Source organism: Hippichthys cyanospilos, chromosome 4, assembly GCF_059441005.1.
Source record: "Hippichthys cyanospilos isolate Australia breed blue-spotted pipefish chromosome 4, RoL_Hcya_1.0, whole genome shotgun sequence".
Lineage (NCBI taxonomy): Eukaryota > Metazoa > Chordata > Actinopteri > Syngnathiformes > Syngnathidae > Hippichthys > Hippichthys cyanospilos.
Window position 1 is genome coordinate 10,214,346 of NC_142372.1, and position 25,752 is coordinate 10,240,097.

At 40.2% G+C, this 25,752-nt stretch overlaps 2 protein-coding genes and 1 long non-coding RNA gene across 3 annotated transcripts in view; 1 reads left to right on the plus strand and 2 right to left on the minus strand.

Annotated features, from left to right (window-relative positions):
• The window catches only part of nfatc3a (nuclear factor of activated T cells 3a), a 51,933-nt gene extending 45,522 nt beyond the window's left edge, over window positions 1-6,411 (plus strand). Inside the window, exon 10 of the mRNA XM_088412588.1 lies at window positions 4,518-6,411. Coding sequence (XP_088268714.1) covers window positions 4,518-4,600 — 83 coding nt within the window. The 3' untranslated portion in view covers window positions 4,601-6,411. The remainder of the gene's footprint in view (window positions 1-4,517) is intronic.
• Window positions 1-7,140, minus strand: part of LOC148424532 (uncharacterized) — a 57,110-nt gene extending 49,970 nt beyond the window's left edge. The window contains exon 1 of the long non-coding RNA XR_015865319.1: window positions 6,953-7,140. This is a non-coding gene — a long non-coding RNA (uncharacterized LOC148424532). The remainder of the gene's footprint in view (window positions 1-6,952) is intronic.
• Window positions 7,141-7,782: 642 nt separating this feature from the next.
• esrp2 (epithelial splicing regulatory protein 2) lies at window positions 7,783-23,777 on the minus strand. The gene is made up of 17 exons (XM_088412589.1): window positions 23,677-23,777; window positions 23,346-23,498; window positions 22,803-22,931; window positions 17,645-17,758; window positions 16,667-16,781; window positions 16,429-16,524; window positions 16,050-16,104; window positions 15,422-15,532; window positions 15,192-15,324; window positions 14,561-14,603; window positions 13,028-13,329; window positions 12,592-12,819; window positions 12,324-12,522; window positions 11,560-11,746; window positions 10,562-10,754; window positions 8,810-8,910; window positions 7,783-7,930 (listed from the first exon to the last, which is right to left on the minus strand). The coding sequence occupies exons 2-16, from the start codon at window positions 23,475-23,477 to the stop codon at window positions 8,824-8,826; spliced, it is 2,124 nt and encodes a 707-aa protein (XP_088268715.1). The 5' UTR covers window positions 23,478-23,498; window positions 23,677-23,777; the 3' UTR covers window positions 7,783-7,930; window positions 8,810-8,823.
• Window positions 23,778-25,752: the final 1,975 nt, after the last annotated feature.

A 25,752-nucleotide genomic window follows, 5' to 3' on the forward strand; every position in this document is an offset into this window, starting at 1 on the left:
TGTGTTTTAAGTCAAATAGACCATGTGAAGTTAAAAAAAAAGGAAAAACATGGAAAATGCATTCAAATCTAATGAAGCCTTAAAAATCATTAAAAATGACCAAAATCTAGCAATAAACAAACAAAAGGCTGACAAAACCATTGCAAAAATAAATAAATAATCCATCAATTTCCCATAGCCGCTTATCCTCACAAGGGTCGAAATAAATAAATAATTACAGATGCATTGTTAAGTACTTGAGTCGTAGTAATAAATAGAAGTCCGGACCCCATTTTTTCAGCAGGAAACCGAGGTCCCGGATGAGTGATTGTGACCAGCAAAGCTCTACATTTACAGAAAGGAAAACCTTAGATGATTCATAAAGATGAACAATTTGAAGAAAGCGACTTTGGATAAAGAAATGATGCTGACAAGTTATTGCATGTTTTTCCAAAGAGCTTTGACGTTGCTGCCTTTTGACTCGGCATCCGGCGTTTGCGAAAGACGTCATTCCAAAGCCTGGCAAAATGGAAACTCTACTAAGATATTCCCTTCTTTTTTTTCTTCTGCGGGCAAATCAGGCTTCATCCATGCAAAGATTTCCACTGTGGCGCTTCATTTCCTTAAACCATGGTGCCAGTCTCAAATTTTTCATCCCAGTAACGTTTGAGAACGTGGCAGAGTTGCTTGTGATGGTCACTGGATGCGTTGGAAAATACCTTCAGTCCAGCTAGTGAAGATTCTCCTAGTGACTAACTCTACAAGCGACGTGTGGCACTGTCCAGATTGTCTTGCCTTTTGTTAAAAAGGCCGCCTTGAAAATTATTTCCAAGTAATGTACAGTCACGTACATTCAAGCAGTGGATCTCGCTCTGAACCAATCAGAGGACACAAAAGTGATGATGCCTTCAGGAGACCCTGATAATTGGAAAGTGACATCTGATTCAAAAAAAAAAAAATTGTGTTGTTTCAATTGTACTGGTCCTGCAAACCTGAATTTGAAGGCCTTGGGAATTTTACACTCATATAGTAACACACAGAAGCAGAAATCTGATTGGACAAAGCATGATAATAATAATGATGAGACAAAAAACAACTAGGCTGCACAGCCGAGTCACACGCTTTTAAAAGAGGACAAAAGAATGTTGGAAATATATTTCTATAATATTTTATAAATCTATACCAAGTTTTAAATGCAGTTAAGTGGTTTTGAAGATGCTTAGGCCTTCAAGGCCCTCACAAAACACAGATAAACTCTACAAAGTACTTATGATATTATCAAGTGTCGTGAACTTTATTTCATAGGGTGCCTAATGAGACGCCGATGAAAAGTCATGTGAAAATGAAGGCTTTGCTCATTAAGTGCTTTAGCCTCATGGTCTTAGCGCAAAAGATGCTATACGACTAATGCCGGCCTCAACACTTCTAGTACAAGCAAAAGGAGATTTGGATAATCTTGACATGATTTTTGGTTTTAGTGTGCATGAGTTGAATTACAAAGGCCGCTCGGACTAAACACCATCAGTTCAGATTTATTATCATAAAAGTTCAAAAATTCAGTCTTCTAGGCTGATATTTCTTCAAGGCAACGATGGTTTTAAGGAGATGTACAGTATATGCCAATAAAGAGAAAATTTAGTGGCATATAAATCTTGACTGTCATTAACATAGCAGCCAATACAAAAAGAAAAGCAGAGGCCTTAAAATTGAACCCTGTGGAACACCACAACAACCAAGGTTTGGTTCTGTGTACCAGATAGGAACTAAACCAAGCCAATGCAAACAAAGAAGACCACAACAAGAGTTTGCCATCTTCTTACTGTAAAATGACGTCTTTTTTTTTGTTTTTGAAGAACTATTGCTAATTGTGTCGCAGTATGCGGAGGAAAAGGTCTTCCTGAGCTTTTCCCCAGCAACCGTCAGTCAACTGTAGGTGTGTAACGCCTCATAGTATTTTTGATGTAGGGAGCCCCCCTTGCAAGTCATCTGTAGAGGGTCTCCCTCTGCCTGACGGGGGAAGCGTCCGTGTACGCGTGTGCCAGTAAATGTGAAAGAGTGGCGCAGCAGTGAACGAAACTTACTTCAGCCTCCGCTCAAATCTCTCTTTCGCTTGTGGCTTTTTGGTCTGAAATTCAAGACAAAAGACTGCAATGTCAAATGTCACCAAGTTACCTTTGCTGCACACTCATTGGAGAGTCAGAGGTCAGAGCGGATGACGCATGACATTTCTTATAATGGACATGAGCGCATAGGGTTCATTGAGGGGCGTCGCGACAAACGCAATTTTCTCCTTGAGCGGTTTCAACACCCAAATTCAAGTTTGTTCATTCAAGATTTTTGACTGATGTGTGATTCGATGAGAGGTCTGGATAATTGTTAAAAATAGCGTCAACAGACTTATTTTTATGCTTGACAGTTAAGAACGCTACTGGAAACATTGTGAAACAAAACATAACGTTGAAATGCTGGTGCCGCAATAAGATTGCGTTTTCGACGGAAATCAAGTTGTCTGGATTGGCCGTGTAAATGTCATCGGGGTGTGAGGAGAAACGACGTCACGTCACATTGTCGAAGTGAAGTGAATCATATTATATTCAAATGGCTCGCCACTACGTGACCTTAAAATCGGCGCGGTGGAAAATGAGCGTGTTTTTCTGCAGACGCCCACGCGGGACACGCCATGTCTTCCGAGTGGCCTCTTGGACATTCATACGTTGATTATTTGTATGGAAAACAAAAAGGGTTATTCTAACCTATTGAATCTATATATTTGGATATTTACTGGTTTGAGTCATACATCTTAGATCGAATGGTTTCCGTTCTAAACTAGTGTTGGTCAACTGGTAGGTCAGGGTGCAAAAGTGGACGGCAGACAGGTTACAAAAATTTGATTTTAGATCAGGTAATGTCGCCACCATAGAAGCAGAAATCTGATGTGGACCAGATTGAAAATTAATAATAATAAATAAAAATGTGCCTTTTAATTGTATATTCATACAGTATGATGACATGCGAATACATCAGAAAACTTATTTCGGATGATGATAACAAACGAGGTGGCGTTAAGGTAACTTTGTACGTAAAGATTAGCGCGAAAATAGAGATAGAAATTTGCTGGTCGGATTTTGTGCACTCATTTACATGATGTGTTTTCACAAAACCAGGCTTATGTCATTCAGATTAGTTTTGAATTATTGACAAAAATATGCATTTTTTGACAGAATGTTCAAAATGACAATATGTAAGATTTAGCTTGATTTTCTTTTTTTTTGTTTGTTTTTAAAGATGTAATGAAAAACGGTCAAAATTATATATTGTCACTTTAATATACACACATATACACACACGCATACACACGCACACACACGCAGACACACACACACATATATATATATACATATATATATATATATATATATATATATATATATATATATATATATATATATATATATATATATATGCAGTGTTTATGGAGCAGTTGTGTTAAATATATGCGCAATGCCGCACAGACGATAAGAAGGTAAAGCAAAGTGCGAGCATGTGGTTGTGTTGACATGGGGAAGGAAGAGCCTCCCACGCCAACAGGATGATAGGGCCCGTGCTGGCCGGGCACAAAAAGCACACACACACACACACGTGCGCGCACGGGCCAATGCGACAACTCCGGTATGCTCCATTTGCGTTCAGTTGTTGTCGCCTGTGGGTTACATTTTGTTTGATAAATTTTATGCACTTTTTGATTCATCGTGTGCAGCTATATACACCCCTTATAATTTAAATGTAATATAATCCATGTACACCTACACAATGATTAGACCCTGTGTAGTATTTCGTCCAATCTTTTGAGCTTTACATTAAAGGCATTTCATCAGAGGGAAAGCATGGAAAGCAGACACTAGGGAGCTGAAATTTCACCCAGATGGTGTCAAATTTCAACACAGATTTCTCACATTACCAAGAATGTCCATGGCTAAAATACTGACGTGGAAGAAAATGAACCGAAAATAGTCAAGGGAAAAAAAAAGTCACATTAGCAATTGCGTCGTTTCCCACCAATGGTTTCGAGAAAAGACTTTTCTTGGAATGAGTTGAAGCACGCGTGGTCTTGTTTTGCCGCGTTTTTTTTTACGACATGATGTCAGCGCAAAAGAAAGCCAAAAGAATGCGCGCTTCCCTCAGCGGCCGACAGACAAGCCGGAGTCGTCTTCCAGTCCGCGGCAAACCAGTCCGTCCGGCCTCGTCGCCGCCGCGTCGCCGCACGGGAACGTCAAACGGGTTCAACTCTCAACTAATGCGTGCGTGCAAAATATGACATGCGGGATTTGTAGCCGGCAAGGACAACATAGTTCACAGAAGCCGACTTTGCTGATTGGCTGACAGGTTATGAACTTTGTGCTGACCTCCTTTCAGGAAACTCCCATTCCAGAACATGCTTGCAACAAAACAATTATATTAAAACACCTTGAATTTTTAAAAAACTGAGAATTCAAAATAAATAGAGTTAAAAGAACATTTTTTCTCTTTCTTCCCCGCAGTGAACGAGATCATCGGTCGGGACATGTCGCAGTCACCCGGCGGCCGCGGGCATGCCCGAGCGGCACACGGCGCGGCGTCGTAGCTAACCGACGGGGACGGAAACCCCGACACCCGCAATGCAAACCCGCCAGGACAGCTCAATATACTGTACACACACATCAAGAGCATCCATTTGGGTGATTTTATTTTCTATTTTCACTAAATCACCCTTCTTGGAACGATCAAAGCATTCGTGATCCGAGTGAGAAGAAGAAGCTCAACATTCCGCAACTATCACCTGTAAATCTCTGGACATCACTGACGCCCCCTGCTGGCCATGTGTGTAATTGCCTTACTATTAATGTTAGAGATATATAAATGCCATACGATGGTAGCGAGTCCCGTTTTTTTTTTTTTTTTTCTATAAGACAAAGCTAAGGCCTGGTGAAAGGAAGCTCCACCCCTCACTTCGACATAGTTGCTTGGCACCGAGGTGGCGCCAAAGCACTATTTTTACATTAGCCGTAGCTTCGGCCTGAGCACAAAAACATCCACTAGGTAAAACATAGGCCAATGCCGAGCCGTGGGTAAGTGATTTACTGTATTATTTGTGTTGTTCCTTTTACCTGTGTAGCAGCATTGAATGGCAGCAAAGATCCCTTTACAAATAAACGGAACTCTCCAATGCCATTTTATTCAGGAGAAATAAAACGGCTGCTCGTATTGTCTGTGCAATAATTACAACAAAAAAAAAAAAAGAAAGAAAAATCTCCCCGGTGTGCCTTGTTTGCAACAAGACAAATTTTGTCCAAGTATTTTCTAATAAAATAGTCCATAAAATGTCCAGATGCGCCATCTTTACAAAAAAATTATTTTGTAACGATTATAACCACAGCAATAACACTCAATTGGAGCATTTTTTTTCCCGTTAGCCTTATGATGATTTTGAGTCTATGCATTCACCTTCAGCCTAATAAGCCTTCACAGGCTCGAAATATGAAGCCTGCAGAGAAAGGGGGGGCTAACCCGTGGCTCGTCAGAGCATATGATCCAAGCTCAACTTGTCATTTTTTTTTCGTGAGTGAAATTTTCTACAGCCCTTGAATGACTGTAAATCCCACCCCTGATCAATTATTATGTGTGTATGCGTGCGTGCGTGTGTGTGTCAGAGAAAGAGTGTTTCTACAAAATACAGACAGGAAAAGTCCTATTTTCAAGCACACGTGTATCTAAGGCTATGCAAAGTACAATAAATATGACAAAAGAGTTATTTTAACTCCACAGCAGCAGAATGACATTTTTTTAGAATGCCTTAAAATATTTTTTGTTAGTTTGTGTGCTGTTCATTTTTTATTTTATTTTTTTTTTTTGAGGGGGGGCGGTCTTGTTCTGAAACAAAATTAAGAAAGTGTGTCGTCTTCGGCCGCAACCAAAGAGCAAACAATACAGCGTGTTCCCACTTGACAAAAAAAAAAAAAAAGACTACTCAACTCTAACTCTATTTTTGATACTTTTTTTTCAAATGTATGTCATTCCTAAAAAAACAAGGAAAAAAATTGCGGACATAAGTTTTGAACGTAAGATACACACACACATATGTATTCATACATACACACACATATATGACAAATAAAAAGGACGACGCGTATGACGTTGATAGTTTTTGCAGCTTATTTTTGTTTCATATAACCCATCTGTATACAATTTTGTACAGAAATTTTAAAAAGGGAAATGCAGGTTTAGCTGATGTTTACCAAGCCTTGTATTGTAACTGTTGTATATTTTGTATGTTAAAGGTTTTGTTTTTTGTAATTTTTAAGACTGCAGTGCTTTTGGAAATTATTCAAAGGGAATAACTTGCATCATGCTGTAGGTTTTCGACGTAGTTACTATCAATAAAATCGAAAAAAACTAGTTTGCCTTATTTTTTCCAGTCCTTTTTACTGTCAATTTGATTGGTTGAATTACGCCACAGGTGTGGCAATGCTTGTGTAATGCAAATTAATCTTTGAGCTCTGGGAGATAAAAGACTTAAGAAAAAAATATACTGTAGTCAAACTATTATATTCTTCTTGTCGTTATCTCTGACGAATTGAAAATAACGGCCATTTTGTGGATTTTTTTTTTTGGCAAATGGGGGGGGGGGGGTGCAAAATATGACTTTCAAGTTAAAAATGCAATGTAGTGCATAACAATAATCTCACTACTTTTGTAATGCATTAATCCCAACACTGGAACTCAAACGTCACTCTAAATACCGAAGTCTGACTGAAAATACGAATTATTTATCCCCCCCAAAAAATGGCCTGAAAGAGTCGAGAAAAGACTTGTGTATCTATTTATCTAGGCCATACAGTGGTCAAAATGTTTAACGAAGCCGTCATTCAATTATTTGAAGATAATGTAATCAGCACTCATTACAGCCGCATTGTTGTTTTTGTTCTAAAAGGCCTACCTCAAGTAGAATCTCTCGTTGCACTGTGGTCAAATCTGGGTGGGTGATTGTACCCGTTTGGTGTTGTCCAATTGTCGACAATAGCCGTCGCAGTAAGTATTTTGTACGTCGAATCGTTTAGCCAACATGCTAGTGGCTAGCTACAGATACTGTTCCAATTACCGGTAGTTAAGCGAGCTTTGTTGGTTGATGACGTCATATACGTGTTCACTCCCAGTTCATTACAATACTGAATTCGCAGGAATAATCAATAATATCTTTTATTGTTAACATTCTTATGCACAATTTTAATACATATATAGTATAATGGTTGACAAAGAAAAATGATATATATGTATACTGTATATATTATCCTCGGCTACTGGAGGTTTAACAGGAGTGCCAACGTTGAATTCTGGGTAATGTAGGCACGTTTTGGGTGATGGCGGCGGGGTACCCATCAGTAGTTTGGTCACAGGAACTTAAATACTTGTTGGCTCGCTTGCTTCCAAGGATGCGAAACTCCGTCATCCTTAACGCTTTCATTGGGGTTGCACAGTCCAAGTGGAAAGAAAGTTGGTCGTTTGCCCGTTTGTGAGCCAACAAACTGATATCTGGACTTGAATGTATCCAATCGCAGGTGTTCAGACTCCCTCTGTCTCGAGTCATTTTATGGCTTTTGGCTGCCACGCTGCTCCAGCTGGCACAAGACATTTATACAGTTTGACAAAAAAAATAAAAAATAAAGGTTCAAGTGCGAACAAATGCTTTGGTAGGAAAAAAAGACGCAGTCATGTACACGCGGTTGGCCGAAATGTCAGTCAGTCAGTCAGTCAGTCGGTCGCAGAAGGCCAAGTGGACCCGCTGCCCGTAGAAGGCATGACTGGAGCGCTCGGCCACTGCCCGGCACGCCGCCTCCTCGCTGGGGAAAGTGACCAGGGCCTCGCCGCTGCACTGGCCGCTGAAGTTGTAAAGGATGAGGACCGCGTCCGACTGGAGCTGGACCGTGACAAAAACAAACAAAACAATACACGCTCAAGCGAAAAGAAGAATGAAAGCGCATGCTCGGGCGCCCGGCCGTTGGGTTTTAATGAGACAAACAGGTAGGGGGAGCCCGTGAGTCTGAGCTCGAGCTCACGCTGCTCCAGGCTGGAGGAGGAGAGAGGAGAGAGGAGGCGGCAAGGTTAGAGGATTCATAACCACAGGTCACGTTGATTAGTTTATTAGCTAACCAGCTAGCATGCAGTCTGGGGCAGCTGCAAAAATGAGAAAAGAAGCAGAAGAGGCAAATCAACTGAAGGTGGCTGGGTTAGCGAAGAAGTGCTGAGTCAGAACTTAATGCTGCCTTTTCTTACAATACTCACAGTAGTTTTTTTTTTTTTTTTTTTTAAACACACAAATGAGTACATATTGGAGGTAAGGGGTTCATCGTGTGATAGTTCATTGTTTTAAAACAAAAATGAATAACTGAATACTTTTTAAGTTGTATCTTTGTATCCGTTGATAAAAGGTATTTGATATTATCAAGTCAAGGAATTGTAGGCATAAAAATTGCTTTGTCGTTGTATTTTCCCCCCTCGGGAAAATGCCGTTTAAGGCAGGACATTCAATCAAGCAAGTCATAGCGACACTGCTACAGTTCCAAAAATTTTAGTCATTAAAAATGTAAACAAAAAAAGACAGAAAATGTAGTTTTGGTTGTCTTGCATAAATTTCAGATTGACACGTTGTTTTCACAACAAAAGTTCCAAGCTGCAATTCTATGGAAAGACCAGCAAGGGGCGACAGCTGCAACACTCCACTAAAAGCAAGCAAGGATTCGGGTTTGGGAAACATGCCGCCACGTCCCGCGGGGGTTCAGGGTCTGGAGCTGCTTACCTTGGGGCCAGCCCCTACAGACAGAGCCATTCTTTGGGCTGAATCAGACTCCTGGCCTGTTCACTCATCTGAACCATGCTGCCGTACTCCTCGGGGACGTACTACACATAGCATGATGATCAACAGTCAGCCTGGCACATTTCCATGTACAACTACTACACACATTACAGTTCTGGAAGACCCTCGCTGCAAGAGAACACCCAAGTTAAAGCGCACAGTAGTACCTTGACTTACAAGTGACTTCATGTTTTGGTGATTGTGAAGAATATTGAAAATTAAACAAAAAAAGGTATTTGCTTAAGTGTTTATTGCCATTTGCTGTTTATTGCTAAATGTGTTTTTAATTAAAACATAAGCATTAGTTTATTCTTTGTCCTTTGACAACTTAGAAAAACTACTATTAGGCTAGGTTAACACAGCATAAAATGATCCAATTTTTTTTTGCCCTTATCAGACCTAAATCTGATCTTTAGATTGCAGTGTGAACACATCCATTTTTTTTTTTCCCCAAATGCGACCCAGAACACTTCGGTGTATGGTTCTAAATCGGTTACATATTCGATCTTTTGACATGGCACTTCAATCTGAACGGCCAGGTGGCATTCATCCGACTCGCACGAAACAAACAGGCTACAAACGTCACAATTCTGCACTCAAAAAGGCGGGAGCAGATTGGAAAAACCAAAACAACAATAGCGGACGAGGCGAACAAAACTTCAGTGAATGGAGAGCAAGGTGTGTTTTGTCTCTGTCTTGGAGCAAGCAAGAGAGACGTTGCTGGAACAGCGCAATGCCAACCAAAAGAAAAAAAGAAACCTCACTCTTCCACTCTTTTATTTACTCCTTTAATTTAACAAATTGAAAATATTCTAGCTCCACCATGACAGCCATGCCCCCCCCCCCAAAAAAAATCGTATTTCACATAAAAAAAAAAAGAATTTGAGCATTAAACCCTGCAAGTGTGAAAATAGCCTTACTACAGCTTAGCAAGTCATTTAGGAAAGTCATCATGTGTAGTTATGCATTGCTGCATACTGCCACCTGGTGTACAAGACACGCAAAATATCAACGAGCATTCAAGTATAAAATCGTGACCCTCTAAAACTTGTTTCCATTTCTTACAATGTACTCATATATCATATTACTGTAGTTTTCTATTAGTACAATTCTATAGTGTTAATCAGTAAAAATATTACAAAAGATTATGTTGTTTGTGGTGCTGGCATTTTCTTTTTACAGGGGAGAAATGACTAGACCACGCTCATGGAACAGATTACATTTGTAAGTCAAGGCACTACTGTCTTGGATGCTCGAGCCAACAGTGATGAATACGACTTCTCATTCTTATTTTGATAATAATAATAATAAAAAAAAACACATAATCTACAGTACAAAAACTCTAAAAGGACAGAGGAATGTGGATCCATAAATCATGCCCATCCTTAGGTAGTTGATAATCAGAAGCAAAGTCTCACATACACACACACTTGAGAGAAAAACTAAAGTTGTAAGGAAATCAATAAAACCCCTCCACCTACAGGTCAAATTCAGCCAAACCTCAAGAGTTCCACCTCATTCGGCTTGCAGCAAAAACGTATGGGAGGTAAAGAGGGACTAGAAATGAAAAGTGACACACCTATAGGACATGTGGCCATTGTTTACACAAAGGTTGGTACCATTATTTTTGGAATAAAACCCTTACATCACTACACTGCACACGCGCGCCTCCCGGTGGCTGCAGCAGGTACTGACCTGGTATCCCTGGAAAAAGCTGAGGATGTCCTTGACCCCGGTGTTGTAAGGAAGGCCCTGCATCCGCACCAAAGTTCCAGCTTGGGGCAGAACCGGGGACGACGTGGCCGCTGCTGTGGCCACAGGATGAGGAGAAGCCGCAACCGCCGCAGGGGCTGCGAAGTAGCTCATTGTGGAGGGTGACACTGGTGGGCTGTGAAAGGAAACCAAAATTGGCTGAATTTGCTTTTAGTTAAATGGTTTTAATTGGGCATAGTGGGCCAAAATACATGTACCCTTATTAAGTTGTCATAATTTTTCTGATAACCTTGGTTAAGTTTTGCCAAATTGTTCAAAAATGATTTAGGATGAAGATTTGCCCATCAGTTCCTGGAACATAAACTGAATTATGTTCACGAGCAAGTCAATTGAGACAGGTGATTTGATGACCTTCATCATGAAATAATTAAAATAAATATAAATAAATAAATATATATATATATATATATATATATATATATATATATATATATATATATATATATATATATATATATATACACACATATATATATATATATATATATATTTTTTTTTTTTTTCCCCCCACAAATAATCATCAGTCACCTATTAAGAAGTTGCTGAGAAGTGCAAAGGCTGAATAAAGCTTGGTGTACTGGTGGTCAGAAGCAACGTGCGCTGTTGACAGCAACCAGCAGAAGGTGCTGTTGAGTCATTTGATGGCCAAATAGGTTGTGCTGTTTTAAAGTCCCCCCCCCCCCCCCACACACACACACACACACACACACACACACACACACTCCCACCCCAAAAGTGAAAAGAAAACTTGCTTTGGGGTAAAAAAAAAAAAAAAAAAAAGACTAAGTATATAGCCTTATTCAATTTAAGTTCATACCAAGTATTTTTTTTAAATAATATTATTATTGACTGGCTATTAACTTTAACATGATAGTCCAAGAAAATGGAGTCCTACTTGAGCAAATAGCTGATGTGCTTACCTGGGATAATATGCTGTGTAGTTCATGTTCATGTAGAGGTGAGGCTGAGGTGGGTAGTAGGCCCAGGCTGGGCTGTGTGTGGCCTGATGAGGTCTCGGAGCGGCCAGCAGGGGGGGCTGGTAGAGGGCGGCTTCGGGCAAGATGGTAGGTGGAGCAGGGAAGGCATAGGCCGTAGGTGGAGATAAACCTAAAGGAGAGCAGGAAAACATCCATTAGAGAACATTTAATTGCTAGCAACTGTAGAGCACATTTTTAGTGACAAACTTCATGAATGATCATTTAGTTTCACTTTCAAGATTGGACCTTATAACATTGCACACATGCCAGGTATTTTATTGTCAAAGCTGACTTGGACCTGCAGGCCATCATTGTCACAAAATAAGCACAGCTAAATGGCAGCATGGCAATGTTTACATACAAACAGACTATTGACTTTGATGCTGTGGGCACCTAAGCAGGGAACATGCTCTAATTACAGGATGCCACAAGAATCCTTTAAGAGACTGTTGGAGGGGGGGCACAAATCTAATCTCTACAGATAGGAAGGCGAGAGCAAGTGCAAAGTGCAAGTTCCCTGCATGGAGTCACATGTGCGCATCCTCTCCAAACTCATTCATTCTGATGGCTGCCATAAAGAACACCACAAATAATATACATATTAATCAGAGCAATTTAAGTCAGCTGAATGATTTCTGTTAAGGAGACTGTCATGCTGTATCGAACAGTTAGAATGTATCATCAAGAGTGCAGTAGGCTCGTCTTACAGGGAAGTTTGCAAGGCGGTGGCGAAAGGCCGCTGCGGTTCAAAGTTCCTCCCATCAGCACAATGCTCATTTCCTCCGTGGAGCATTGGAACACCTCCACGTAGCGGTCCTTCATAGTCTTCTTGTGGCACTTCTGGGACACCAGAAAAGCCTTTTCCGGGAACTTCATCTGAATGAAGGCGTCGCCCGAAGGTCGGCCCTGAAAAGGAAAACCAGTTATCAGGTTTGTTCCGGATGCATGGATGATGAGGTGGAGTCGGGGTCTGACCTGCTGGTTGAGGACCATGTGGACTCCGTGGGGTTTGATGTCAGCGGTGTGTTCTCCCATGAACTCCAGGATGTCTTCGATGCCGGCCGTGTAAGGCAGGCCTCGCAGGCGGACGCAGTCGCGAGCGCTGCTGGCCGTTGGCAGGAAGGGCGGCGTGGCGAGGATGGGTACGACAGGCGAGGCCGGCAGCGCAGGTATCAGAGGACTGGACTGGTAGCGAGTCAGTACCTAGCAAAGGGAAAGAAGAAGAAAAGCACAATTCAAGTAGAGATAATAGCTTTCATTAGCCCTTAGAAAAACGGCTAGCTAATGGGATCCAGGACTTTCTCTTTCTGTACATTACAGTATTACCTTCAAATACTAGTTTCATGTGTTCCGTGAGCAAGTTCATCTGATGAGGAATAAATGGTGGTGGTCATGTTCAGCTTCAACTGACCTGTTGCACTTCAGCCGCAGTGCTGCGAAAGAGCTCGATGTAGCGCTTGCCCAGGATCTGCCTGTGCTTCTTCATGGCGTTCTGGGCGTATTCATCACAGGAGAAAAGCACAAAGGCATCCCCGGTGGGTCTTCCGTCCGGGTATTTCACAAAGAGCAGTCCTTCTGCACCATCTGTGACCGGGCTCTCGGGACCGAGGAAGTCCAGGACTTCCTGTGATGTTGCGGTGTATGGCAGACCCCGCATGCGGATGATGACCTGGTTCTCTTTGGACAGGAAGTGTGTCACCTCATTAGATGTGCCTGGGGGTCAGTGGGAGACAAAAATGGAGAAGCACTTAGACTTAGCTATCAGTCACCATCTGAATGAGTATTTGGTCACCTGCTTATAAAACGACCTCAGTCATATTGACAAAAATTCTTTCTTTGCCTTTAACATCTCAAGAAGTTGTCCACCTCTGTTTAAAAAAAGGCCACATTCTTAGACAGAACACTCAATTATACCTAGTGCTGCCAAGGCATTTAAAAATTGAGAACAACTGTAAGCATTTGATGGAATCCTTTAACCTCACCTAAAAAAAAAAAAAAAAAAAACCTCAAAGATTCTATTTATTTAGATGTATTGAGATGTATCAAAAGATTGATATACAGCACCAAAAAAGTGGCGTCTTTAACATATGCAGTGGTAAGCATTTAGGTTTTGCTGTGTTTGAGCTGTTGGGGTGGTTTCTGACACGTATTATATATCCTGAAATTAAAACAAAACATTTTTTTTGTTTTGTTTTTTAACACATAAATGTAAAAAAAAAACAAAAAACCAACAACAACAACTACATATATCCCCGTTTCACTGTAACTTCCAAATGCATCACTTTTATTTCCCCTTCATAAATGACCTGGTCTGCTTGAACTATTTACTTAAAGGCCAATGTGTGTCAATGCATCGATCTGAACTCATTCTGTTTAAAGTCCAGTGAATTTCTTTGTGAGCTATCGACGTGTGTTACTGCTAGTACTGTACGTGCACCTGAGGCTCTCGGCCCCGGTTTTGTCTCCCCACACCCCCTTTGTATCCAAACTGGACTGCACTTTGCAGTGGACGCCAGCCTGCCCCCCCCTTAAGGGAGTGTGCACTTTGAGCCTGAGCAGAACAGGTGAGCGTACAATTTCTGTCCCACGAGTCTGCGAGGGGTGGGCAAGAGGGACGACGACGTGAGGGATGGTGGCTAGTGTTGGGTGTGTGTGTTTGTGTGAGGGGGTGGGGTGGGCTGGCTCCTCACAAAGCATCTTTTATGAGTCCCAAGATAAGCTGCGGGAGATCACTGGGATGAGGCAGTCACACAGGTAACAAGAGAGAGCAAAAGGAGAGAGCCAAAGGAGAAACCTTCTTTTACAGCCATTAATAGAGCCAGTGAAGGTGTGTGGGAGGGCCTTGTTTTCTCATAGTAAAAAGAATAGGAGGCCACTGCACCAAAACAGATAGCTTTTCACAATGACTCCTCATGCACATAGTGTGGAAAAAAAAAAATCTAACCTCCAGCAATCTTGAGAAATTCTTCTCCTGTGGCCTTGTAGACCTAAAACAAGAAGGAGCAAATGTGGATTAGCCGCAAACTGAAATACTGAAAAATCTCAGTATGAGTTGCAGAGGTTCTATCTTTGTTCTTAAAAAAAAAAAAAAAAGTACAGTGTGCACTAGATATCATTTGAACTATTAATTGCGTTATCAAGGTCGAGCCTTCTACGGTGCCTCCCAGAATCTGTATTACACCATAAATCCCAAGAGGCAGAAAAAACAATATAACCATTTGCTGCTGGCATCATGTCTCGTCAGGTCCATTCAGAAGTGGCACAGATGCAAACAAACCTAAAAGTTTCTTATTATAAAAGTGCTGGGCACTTACAGGATGACTGAGCATCTTCATCTCTATGTGAAATCCCCCTGAAGGCAAAGCTTTAACTGCTATCAAGACTGGGGGAAGCTAGTACAAGGCCCTGCCAAAATGGTGCTGAAGTTTCACTTTTCACAGTGATTCAGCCCTGCAGCAGAGCTTGAAGCTTGTTTAGTTTTTGACATGAGCTATTTCACAGCCTCAGACTCCCCATTAAAGGACTGACACAAACAATATTACAAGTGCAGTGGAATCCAGGATGTGCAAGCTGACCTCAATGTAGCGGCTGCCCATGTGGTGCTTGTGGCGTGCCAGTGCCAGGTCTCTGTGCTCAGAGTTGATGAAGCGGACCAAGGCCTCGCCGTTCCTCCTGCCCTGAGCATTAAGGCATAAGGCCACGCCCCCTCTGAAACACATCACGATCATCTTTAAAATATCTGTCGAACGCGATACAAATTTGAACTTAGAATAAAATGCATTTTCTAATCCATAGTGAAATTTACTTGGCTATATTAAGGCCTTTGAAGAAGCGAGCAATGTCTTGGTCCGAAGACTGCCACGGGAGTCCTCGTGCCCTGATGATAGTCTCGTTATCCACTGTCTCCGTCTTACTGCTGCAGGAAAACACAACACTGAAGGGTCACTTCGACCTAAACAAAGCAGCGATCCACAACATGCTCAATGACAAAGGATTTGCATCCAAGCATTGAAAAATATTTATAGTTTGTTTACAGTTTCTGAAAATGACAGCTGAACGGCTACATGCAGCTGACTTAGGTTTCTAATAGGGGAGAGACTGCTGCTCATTTTCTAGTGTGCGGTCCCACTGATTTTGTATTACGGAACCACAAAATCTATTAAGTTGCAATGCCTGACAAGAGACACAGAGGAAGAAAATTGTGCTGTCATTGCACAACTGCTTCAAAAGAGAGAAAAAAAAAATCAACTAAATGAACTAAGGTAAGGTAAATTTCAGCATGATTGTGGAATGTGAGCACTTGACAGCAAAGTTTCAGGAGCTTTAATAACACTACTGTTTCCGCTGAAAATTAACACTGTAGGCCTCACAGCTTGGTTTAAAGGTTTACGACATGAACAAGATTATCTGTGTAACTAAAGACCTATACTTACCATGTGCCGGAATCGAATTTGTACTTCACAGTCTCCACACAGGAAAAATTGTGATCTAAATGGAAAAGGAATTAAGAAAATATGTCAAAGACAGCACAAAGCTGAAGTTTACTGCTCAACAAAAGTGCACATTCTTCCTGTTGTCTTTCAGGTCGGACTAGTTCTCCTACAACAAGCAAGACAGGTTGAGCGTCCAAAGTAACAATTACAAGTGGCTAAACAATCAGGTTGTCAAAGCGGGTTTGTTGGTAGCCAATAGAACTTTACTTATGTTCTAATAGTACCTTTTTGCAAATGAATGGGTGCTTGTGGATTATCAGAGGTTGGTAGCTTTGAAGAAAGCACCTCAACTGACTAATGATGAGCGGTGAATACTTACTGTAAGGCTCAGCCAGGATATGGAGGATCAACTGCACCATGCTCCTCACTTCTCTCACTCCCACTAGCTGCTCTGACACTGCAGCAAGACCCACATCTGCATTCCCAATTAAAGATAATGGTACGTTTTTGTTTGTTTGTTTGTTTTACTCATAATCCAGCACAGCAACAAACATTTGATAGAGATTTAAATATTCTCCCCATTTCATTGTTATCCATTTCACCTCTAAAAAGGATACATTCTAACATGGAAGGTAGCTCTAGCTTGTCTGCGGGGCCAGCGTTGGGGCAGCATTTCTCAAACTCTTTTCTCAAGTCCACAAAGGAGAAGAAACATTCAGGAAGGACGAGATTCTGTGTAACAAGTTACCAGAAGAATATGTTCAAGCACAAGTAAACATGTCAAGTCAAACACCAGGAGCTCAAAAATGAGAACAGCAGAACTTTTATTTTTTTTTAACTGACTTTGCATAATGGTTTGACTGCTACAAGGAAGTGAAGCAAAGCTCTCCTGAAGCATTTTTTTTGTTTTCTTTAGTACTTAGGGAAGGAGCAACTGTCACACCTACCTTTGTGCAGAATAGCATAGCCTAATATACAGTAATGTTTTGAAGCATTTCTTTGCAATAATAATACCTTTAATGTTTATGTAAAAAACAAAACTACTTTATCAAGATTTCGGATTTGATATTGCTTGTCATGGTCATGTATTTGTCACCTTAGTCAATTTTATGTATTCATTTTCTTTGTTATATAGGTCCTGTTTTATAGGTGTGACTGGTTTATTCCTTGCTGTATGACTTGCCATACAGTTGCAATTATTTAGTTGTTTTGTGTCATAAATGATTGATATCTGACAGTATTTCAGATTAAGATTCTTAATGATGCGCTGTCCGAACATTAAAAGCGCTCAAGGTGACTTACGATTTGATTTCTTAGTCGAGTTTGTGGGTCTAGTTTCCAAGTGTAGTGTAGTTGAGTTTGATTTTGTGTATACAATTCCTATTTCTGCACTTGTGTTCAGTCTGCTTCAGAATCCAAATTCTACTCATCACATCCCAATTCCATTTACGTTCATGATAACATCATTCATGATAAAATGATAACTTTACATCTCTTTTAGGTACTTGTCCCTTGCTTCTATTTCATAAACTCTTAATGACACAAAGTTAAAGAGAGGTTTCTTTTTTTTTTAACAAGTGTTGAAACCTGTTCACCTTTCTAGAAGCCTCGGGGTGAAGAGCCTGCCGGATGACAAGGGGACTGTTGACACACAGAGTGTAAGAGTTTCTGTCAAGACACTTCAATTCCGATGTCACCGATTGCTGGAACTGCAAACCGAGCACAGACAAAAGTGTATAATTTAGTTTCACAATGTTCAGGCATTGCTTTTAAAACTAAATATTTTTGTAAAGGAACATTTACATTCTCATTAGAGAATTATCTTATTAGATTATACACACGCCACTGCATATATATATATATATATATATATATATAAAAACAATAAGTTTTATGTACAGTTCAACTGCTGCATAAACAGCAGTGACAAATAGAAAGTTGAGAACAAAAAAAAAAAACAACAAGGGACTTCAATTTGAAGGGTACACAAGTGAAGGTGGTGCTATGTTTTAGGTTTGGACTGCGTCCTTTTGTTGTTGCAAACAAGGCTCGTCTGACAGGTTTTACTGTTTGTCAAGAGTGGGAGGGGAGCCATCACACTTGCCAAGAGGCCATACAGGTCCAACTTGCCTTGTGTAAGTCAAGCTAACACCCAACCCTGAACACCAGCATCCTGCACATACGTGTTTATTGAGACCACACATTAATGTGTCAACCAGATGCTTTTTAAATAACATAAAATATATAATATCCCTTATCTTACTAATGGCTATTTATAATATTGTAGTTTGTTTTCAGGGTGGCATATGAAGCTAAATCACAACAACAACAGTAATAAATCTAATGCAAAGTATTACAAAGTCTGAGTTTTTTTTTGGTTCGAATTTATAGTGGTAGGCACCTTACTTAAATTTATTAAACAAAAGAAAAATGGGTGTTAGGTTTTGAGAATTTCTAGCCTACCCACTGAATCCCACCAGCTGCCACAGTTGGCGACATAAATTAGTATTAGGGTCCGTGGCTTGCTGGTGCCTATCCCAGCTGTCTACATGCAGTAGGTAGGAGACACCCTGAACTGGTTGCAAGGCTATTGCAGGGCACAAAAGGGACGAACAATCATTCACATACCCAATCACACCTAAGAACAATTCAGAGGGTCCGATAAACCAATTATGCATATTTTGGGAATGAGTGAGTGAGTCAGAGTCCCCAGAGAGAATCCACGAGGGCACGGGGAGGGCATGCAAACTCTAAACAGGGAGGGAGCAAGCTGGAATTGAACCCAGGTCTCTGGTGCGAACCAGTCTTCCACCGTGCTGCCCGCGACATAAATTAGGTTCAGTGAATCTGGCTGACAAGCAGGAATCTCAAATGGCCACAGGCTGCATAAGACTGATAATCAGTCAGCGAGTGTTACAGGTGCATGCTTGGGCCAGTTTCTCAGCATAGAAATGGCAGCGCCACAAGGCAACGACAAACATCTGCTAAAAACGAGGAGAGTAATTAAAAAAAAACAAAAAAACCAACTAAAAGAAACACTAATGATACCATCAGAAAATTGTCAGTGTTTAATTCGTTTTTCATCTTTCAAGTTAGTCACTACATGGAGTGCAAATCAGTATATTTTGGTTGTCTCATTATTGGTTTTGATGATCAGCATCAGCAACTACAGATTTTACACTTGATATACATAAGGCACAAAGATGTTACGAGTATAACCGTTAGTGTTTGATAAGAGCGATAAGAGTTCTACACAAGTGACATCCAAATAATTCGTCATAGTATGGTAAAGCTTGCCAAATTATTAAGCAAGCTCAAATTTCTGAAGCAGCAGTGACACGCCCTGACTTTTCCATTCAAACTGAGCAAATGTGTTCAAACCAACAACAGCGTGAAACGCACAGATATAGCCAGTAACTACACTTAACATGTAAACAATGCAACAACAAAGCCAAATAATAAGCTGTGTGCAATAGGAATTTAATATAAACTGAAACATGATGCCCTTTTATATAGTCATTCAAAATACTTTGCACAATACCATTTTATGGCTTTTTGGCAACACTCCAAAAGAAGGGCCGCAAAGTTGGACACCAGTACATCATGAAAAAACATTTAATGTACCAGAAAAGAGATCTGCACAGTGAGCATGAAGAGTTACTCTACACACATTTCCCCAACCTGTCTCAACAAGGACTGTTAAGAAAAGAAGAATTTAAGATGAGAAGCCGTAAGATGACTCACACAATACAGACACAGATTTGACTCCAACATGCTTCAAGCAACTACAAAGTATTTTCACAATTGAGGGGGAGGAAACGGCCTTTGAACACGGTCCTATCAGAAGTCTTTCTCCACTGGAGTGTTTTCATGTTAAGGTGAGTGGAAGTGTGTTGCTGGTGGCTGCAGCAAATTCCGATAAGAGCCGTCAGGGTGTGTCATGATAGTCCCTAAGTGGTAAAGGTACCTAAAGAACCGCCACAAAGGGTATAAATAGTGTCACTACTTCTAGAAACAAATTTAGGCTTGCTATTTGCATCAACAGCAGAGGTATTAATAGCCAATTCCTACAATGCCTGTTTTTGTTGTTGTTTTGTATTTTTAGGTGAGCGACATCTTAAAAAAAAGGGGGGGGGGGACATTTGTCAATTATTATTGATCGATTTTTGACAAGCCATAACCAGCCATTTAAATTGGCAGACCAATTAATCCAATTTAAAGTATTAAAAATGGCAAGCGCTTTTTGACAATCAATGTTAATGGTTGACCAAACATGCCAGTTTTTGGGTCTCCTTTTAGAATGTATGAGGATTCTACTCGATTCCAGCGATAAGTAATGCAAAAATGTGGTTGTTTAAAACAAGCAAACTCAACATGAAGATTTGTGTAATGCCTCAAAGACTCAGCAAAGAGGATGCTTTGTTTGACTTTAACTTTGGGACTATTTGTGTGTTGATTTATCCTCAAAATCCGCAGAGTCAAAGTAATTTTTTGTATCTTGCAAAACAAGGTTGTCGTACTTACTGAAAGGTAGTCGTGATTGGGTTTCACCCTAAGAATAAGGCGTATGCATCACTACAAAGACACGCTGCAAATAGACCAAACAAGAAACCAAATTGTGACCGCGTCACCGCAAGGGTGTTCCTAAAACGACAATAGATCATTAAAGCTATGACATCTAAATACACCCAACAATCACATATTTCAACAGTACAACTGCTTGTATCAGGAGAACATATTTTCAAAAATTATGCTTACTCACAATCATGTGGGTCTAATTTATGACAATTTGGGCTTGATTAAATTCCATCCATTTACTTAAATTTCAAATGGCACTGTAGACGTGGTATTGATTAGCCTGCAAAATATGTGATCCAGAACTAACAGCATCTCTGCTAGATACATGCACTTGATGCATACTTATTATAGCCAGTCCTTGTCACAACAAGAACCCCCGTGACTGCTTTGATCAACCAAGTGTCAAGAACCTCTGGTTAAGATTCTAAGGTTGAGGGAAAATGGCTTACAATAAAAGTTTGATTTTCACGGAACAGTACAAAATGGTTGGCTGAATTTGACATTAAAATCACTATTTTTCTCATAATTACACTGTGTTCATTTTGGAAGTCTATGCAATGTTATGAAATAAAAACTACATTTATAAGAACATCTTCACATTAACTACTGTGTAGGTGCTCAATTCCTCAAAGTGACCTCTGCTAACAGGCAGCTGCACAATCATTCAAAAAAATTAGACCACTCACCAAATTAACAAACTCAACTGAAAACAAAATTATGAATTACAATCACTTTTGTCTACATGTTGGTGAAAGTGTAAAACCAAGCAATGACAGGAGCAATAGCAAAAGATTAATGGGTGACACAAAGGAATGAAAAGAGCCAAATGATTGCTTGGGTTAATATTTGAAGGTTCAGCACACAAACTAAACTGAGCTAACCAGCCCTGTTTGAAACCTTAACCGTCCTTGCGCATTTCACTCTGAGCCACGACACAAAGCAACGCTAGCAATAAACCCACCAAAACAGCATGATCATGAGAAACCGTCAAGAAACATTGGTGGAGGATGGAGAAAACAACATTCATTGCAAACAACACAATTGGTTGTTCAAACCACATGGTTGTCAAAAAACATGTTTGACAACATTAGGACTTTAAGCTTAATACACAAGGAAAGCAAATTGTATCTAAAATGCCCCATTTAAGACCCCCCACTATCTCCTTCCTTCTCCTCTGCCTGTCCTCCAGCTAAGAGAGAGGTGCGGCCGCAGGTAAACAACCCACCATGCAGATGTCTGCAGCAAGCATTAAACCAAGACAAGACCGGACCTGTGACTACTCTTAATCTCCGACAACCTCGGGCCGCTTTAGCTCGTGAACTTCTGCAAAAATGTCAGAACACCACGCCACCTCCATAAAAGGTCATCAAAGAGATTTGCAGTTCTTGTATTAAACAGATGAGTGCACACTATATGACCATAAAGCTCTTCTGATTACCATATGGTCAAGGGGATCCTGAAAACTCACAAAGTCACAAAGTCACAAATTCAAATACATCAAACCAAACTAACTAAATGAGGCGATGACAGGGTTGCGGCTATTAAATATTCTATTCCCACAAGTTAACAAATCTACAGTACATGGGGTACATTGATGAACTTTCAAGTTTATTTCCAAGATGCAGAAGCAGAAAGGCACCTGCATAAAATTAAATTCTGGAAAAATAGGAAACGTGTGAAGAGTTTGACACCTGAACAGTGTCTCCCATCACGTGTTGCTGAAAGCTAGCAAATTTCAGTGCTGTATTTTATCATGCCATGTCAAGAAATTGCACAAAATTAAAGTTCTGAAAATGTGATTTTTACGGGGTGCTTTTTTTTTAGCCTATCGAACTGTATATAAATGTTTGTCCTGCTTAGAGTTGTTCAGGTTGCCAAGCAATCTCATTCCAAAGATTCACAATCACACCTAGAGACACTTTAGAGACTATAACCTAAATGGCATGTTTTTTTTATCATATAGATGGAAACCCAAGTATCTGGAGAAAATGCACAGGCAGAGCTTTACACCAGAGCCAACATATTTTCTTTATATACATGTGCCAAGTAAACACTTCTATATCTTCAAATGTAGGTTTGATTTTATATATATATATATATTAGTTTGACTGAAAGGGGGATGTGTTGTCAGTCAGCCGTCAATTTGACGATGCTCATGGGTTTTCCCAGACTCACCTGTTGCAGAACTTGATCAAGGGGCTCTGCACTGACGACGTCGTCCAAACTGAGCCCCGTCTCCTCTTTACACTGATCAGTAAGCTCCAAGGTTTCTGGCTTGACAAAACATCTGTGAAGCTTGCCCACCTGAATAGAAGAAACATTAAGCATTTCGTGTCTAGCGAACAGGTGACAAGCTATTAAGAGGCTGCCCTCCCATTCAGGAAATGGACAATTAAGAAATAAATGACAACGTGGTCGCAAAAGAAAACCTAATACTCAAGGGTTGGGTCGACATGGTAATTCAAAAAGGTGTGTTTTTTGCTCCAATTGGGTAAAAACTTCAAAAATAAAAAAAATAAAAATTTAAAAAATACCCCCTGTGTGACGGTTACATTTGAGCTGCACACCTGGACAGAAGGAGGGCTAAAGAGCTAGCGTTAGCACACACCGTGTTGATTTACAGCCTGTCGAACCACAACCGTTTAAGACAAGATGCCGAATTAATATACACACGCGCACACTCGAGTACAAGAAACGAGACGAACGAACGGGCCGTACCTTATTCTCACGCAGGTCCACAATTTGCCACACCAAGAGAATTAATTCCCTCTCATCCGAACCCAGTTTACCCCCATTTGCACCAGCTGTTGCCCCAAAGAACACCACCAGAGTATCACTGTGCGAAGCCATCAGGGACCACAAGGGTAAAAACTACAATTAAAGCAAAGATTAAACTAAAAACAACACGAGGGTTCACCTTTTTCCAAGTGATAAGAAGAGCGAACAAAAGGGTCTGGAAACTCAATTGAAGTAAGGGGAGAGGCAGAAAAAAAGAGGGGAGATTATTTTCAGAGGGAGCCACGAAGAAGTTTGCGGCCAGTCACTCTACCTGTTGCTGTACTTGAGAGAGTTCTATCCAGCGATACTGGTTTGACTGGTAAAGAAGGGTGGAAATCCGTGTTTCGTTCACACGAACTCCATAACAAGCCTTGGAGGTTTTTTTTTTTTTTTTTTTTTCAAAATTACCTGTGTGAGTCTTACCCCTTGAGTCAGACAAGTCCCACTGGCGTCTTTTGATTGGCTGTTTCACAAAGGTAAAGGCGGGACACTGAGGTGTGTTTTATTATCTGATTGGTCTGTAGTGTTTAACTAGGAAATAGCCTGTGGTAGAAGCCACCATGAGGCGTTCCCCTGGAATGTTGAAGATTCGTGAGTGAGAAACAAACAAAAAACACCAGCTGTCACTGAAAATTTGTCTTTCAGACTGTTTTCAACAAAAAAGGCTTTCTAAATGAAGTTTAAAAATTGAAAATACCGACTAAGCAATTACATTACATCTCTCTCTCTCTCTCTCTCTCTCTCTCTCTCTCTCTCTCTCTCTCTCTCTCTCTCTCTCTCTCTCTCTCTCTCTCTATATATATATATATATATATATATATATATATATATATATATATATATATATATATATATATATATATATACAGTTAATGCATACCTGGGACTCTGACAGGAGTCATGTTCAGGTGATGTTTTTACCATCTTGTTTTAAGTCATACAGGGTTTAATGGACATACTCATTTTATTAAATAAATCAAAATACACAATAATTGGTAAGGCTGTCAATAAGTCAGGGGAAAATGGTTCGAAAACGTTGAAGAGTTGGGACAGGTTGCATCGAAAGAAAAATTCTGTTGACATGTAAATTAGGCAAAAATGTTGTCTTGGCCAAGATTCTCCAAATCTATTTGTTAAACCTCTGTCACACCCATCTTTTTTAGGTTTACTATTCATTGCCTTGTCAACATTCGAAACAATGATCTGAAATCCAAGGTGAACATATTCCATTATGACAGTAGAGAATATTTATGAAGTGACACGCATGTTTGTACATGTTTCAAACCCTCTTGAGCAGGTGCTTCTGCAAACATTTACTTCGGTGTAAGACCTTTATACTTATTCTTCAGCACAAATTATGTCCAATGATTTTTTGTTTTGTTTTGTTCAGTTTTTCTTGGTCTTGATTTGTATTACCAAGGGGTGGATTTTTTTTAAAGGGACAGTGTGTAAGACTTAGACCGTTTTTCATTAAAAGGAATAAATTAAATGATTGTATATTTCAAAAACTTGAAAACGATTGTGTTCTTAATGACCAACAGTATGTTTTAAATATAATCATAAGTCTAGTTATCATTCTATTATATTACATGGGGGGTGTCTCTTCACCGGAGGCGACCATGTTTGTTATACTTACAGTCAATGGTAAATGCAGCACCTGCAGCACCTCCTGCTGTCCGTAATAAAAAAAAAAAAAACGGTCACGACAAGTCAGTCTTCAATGAATCTACTGTAACTTGTGTTTTCAGAATTTGTGAAGAAGTATACCAGAAAAGCATGCAAATTGTGTCTGAATGCAAAGATGTCCCAACGGCAATTCCAATCCCAAACAACAGACTGTGAGGCAGCCATGCTCACCTCATGATGCGTAAAAACGTAAAATTGCAGATTTTTTTCACAACTCTAATTTGAACACTTAACAATATGTAAGATTTAGACTGTTTGTCATTAAAAATAAATAAATTAAATTAATATACATTTCAAAAACTTTCAAATAAATGTGTTCTTTACGACCAAAAGTATGTCTAGTTATAATTAAATGATATGGGGCGTGGCACTCCTCCGAAGGTCGCCATGTCTGTTATAGCTACAGACAACCGGAGGAGGGTATGTATTGCTGCCTTTACCGTAATGCCAATAAAGCTCCCACTGGTGCTTGCGAAAAATTACACATACTCCTTTTAAGAATTAAAAAAAATACACTGGCACCATCAAAAGAGATGGTAATCTACCAAAGAAAAGTTGTGTTTTCACTGTCATCTGCTGGTCGTGCGACAAATTACAATGACGACCAGGATCTTCTCTTCCTTGGCGACCCTAACCCTAAACCTGTTGCAAGACATTTCCA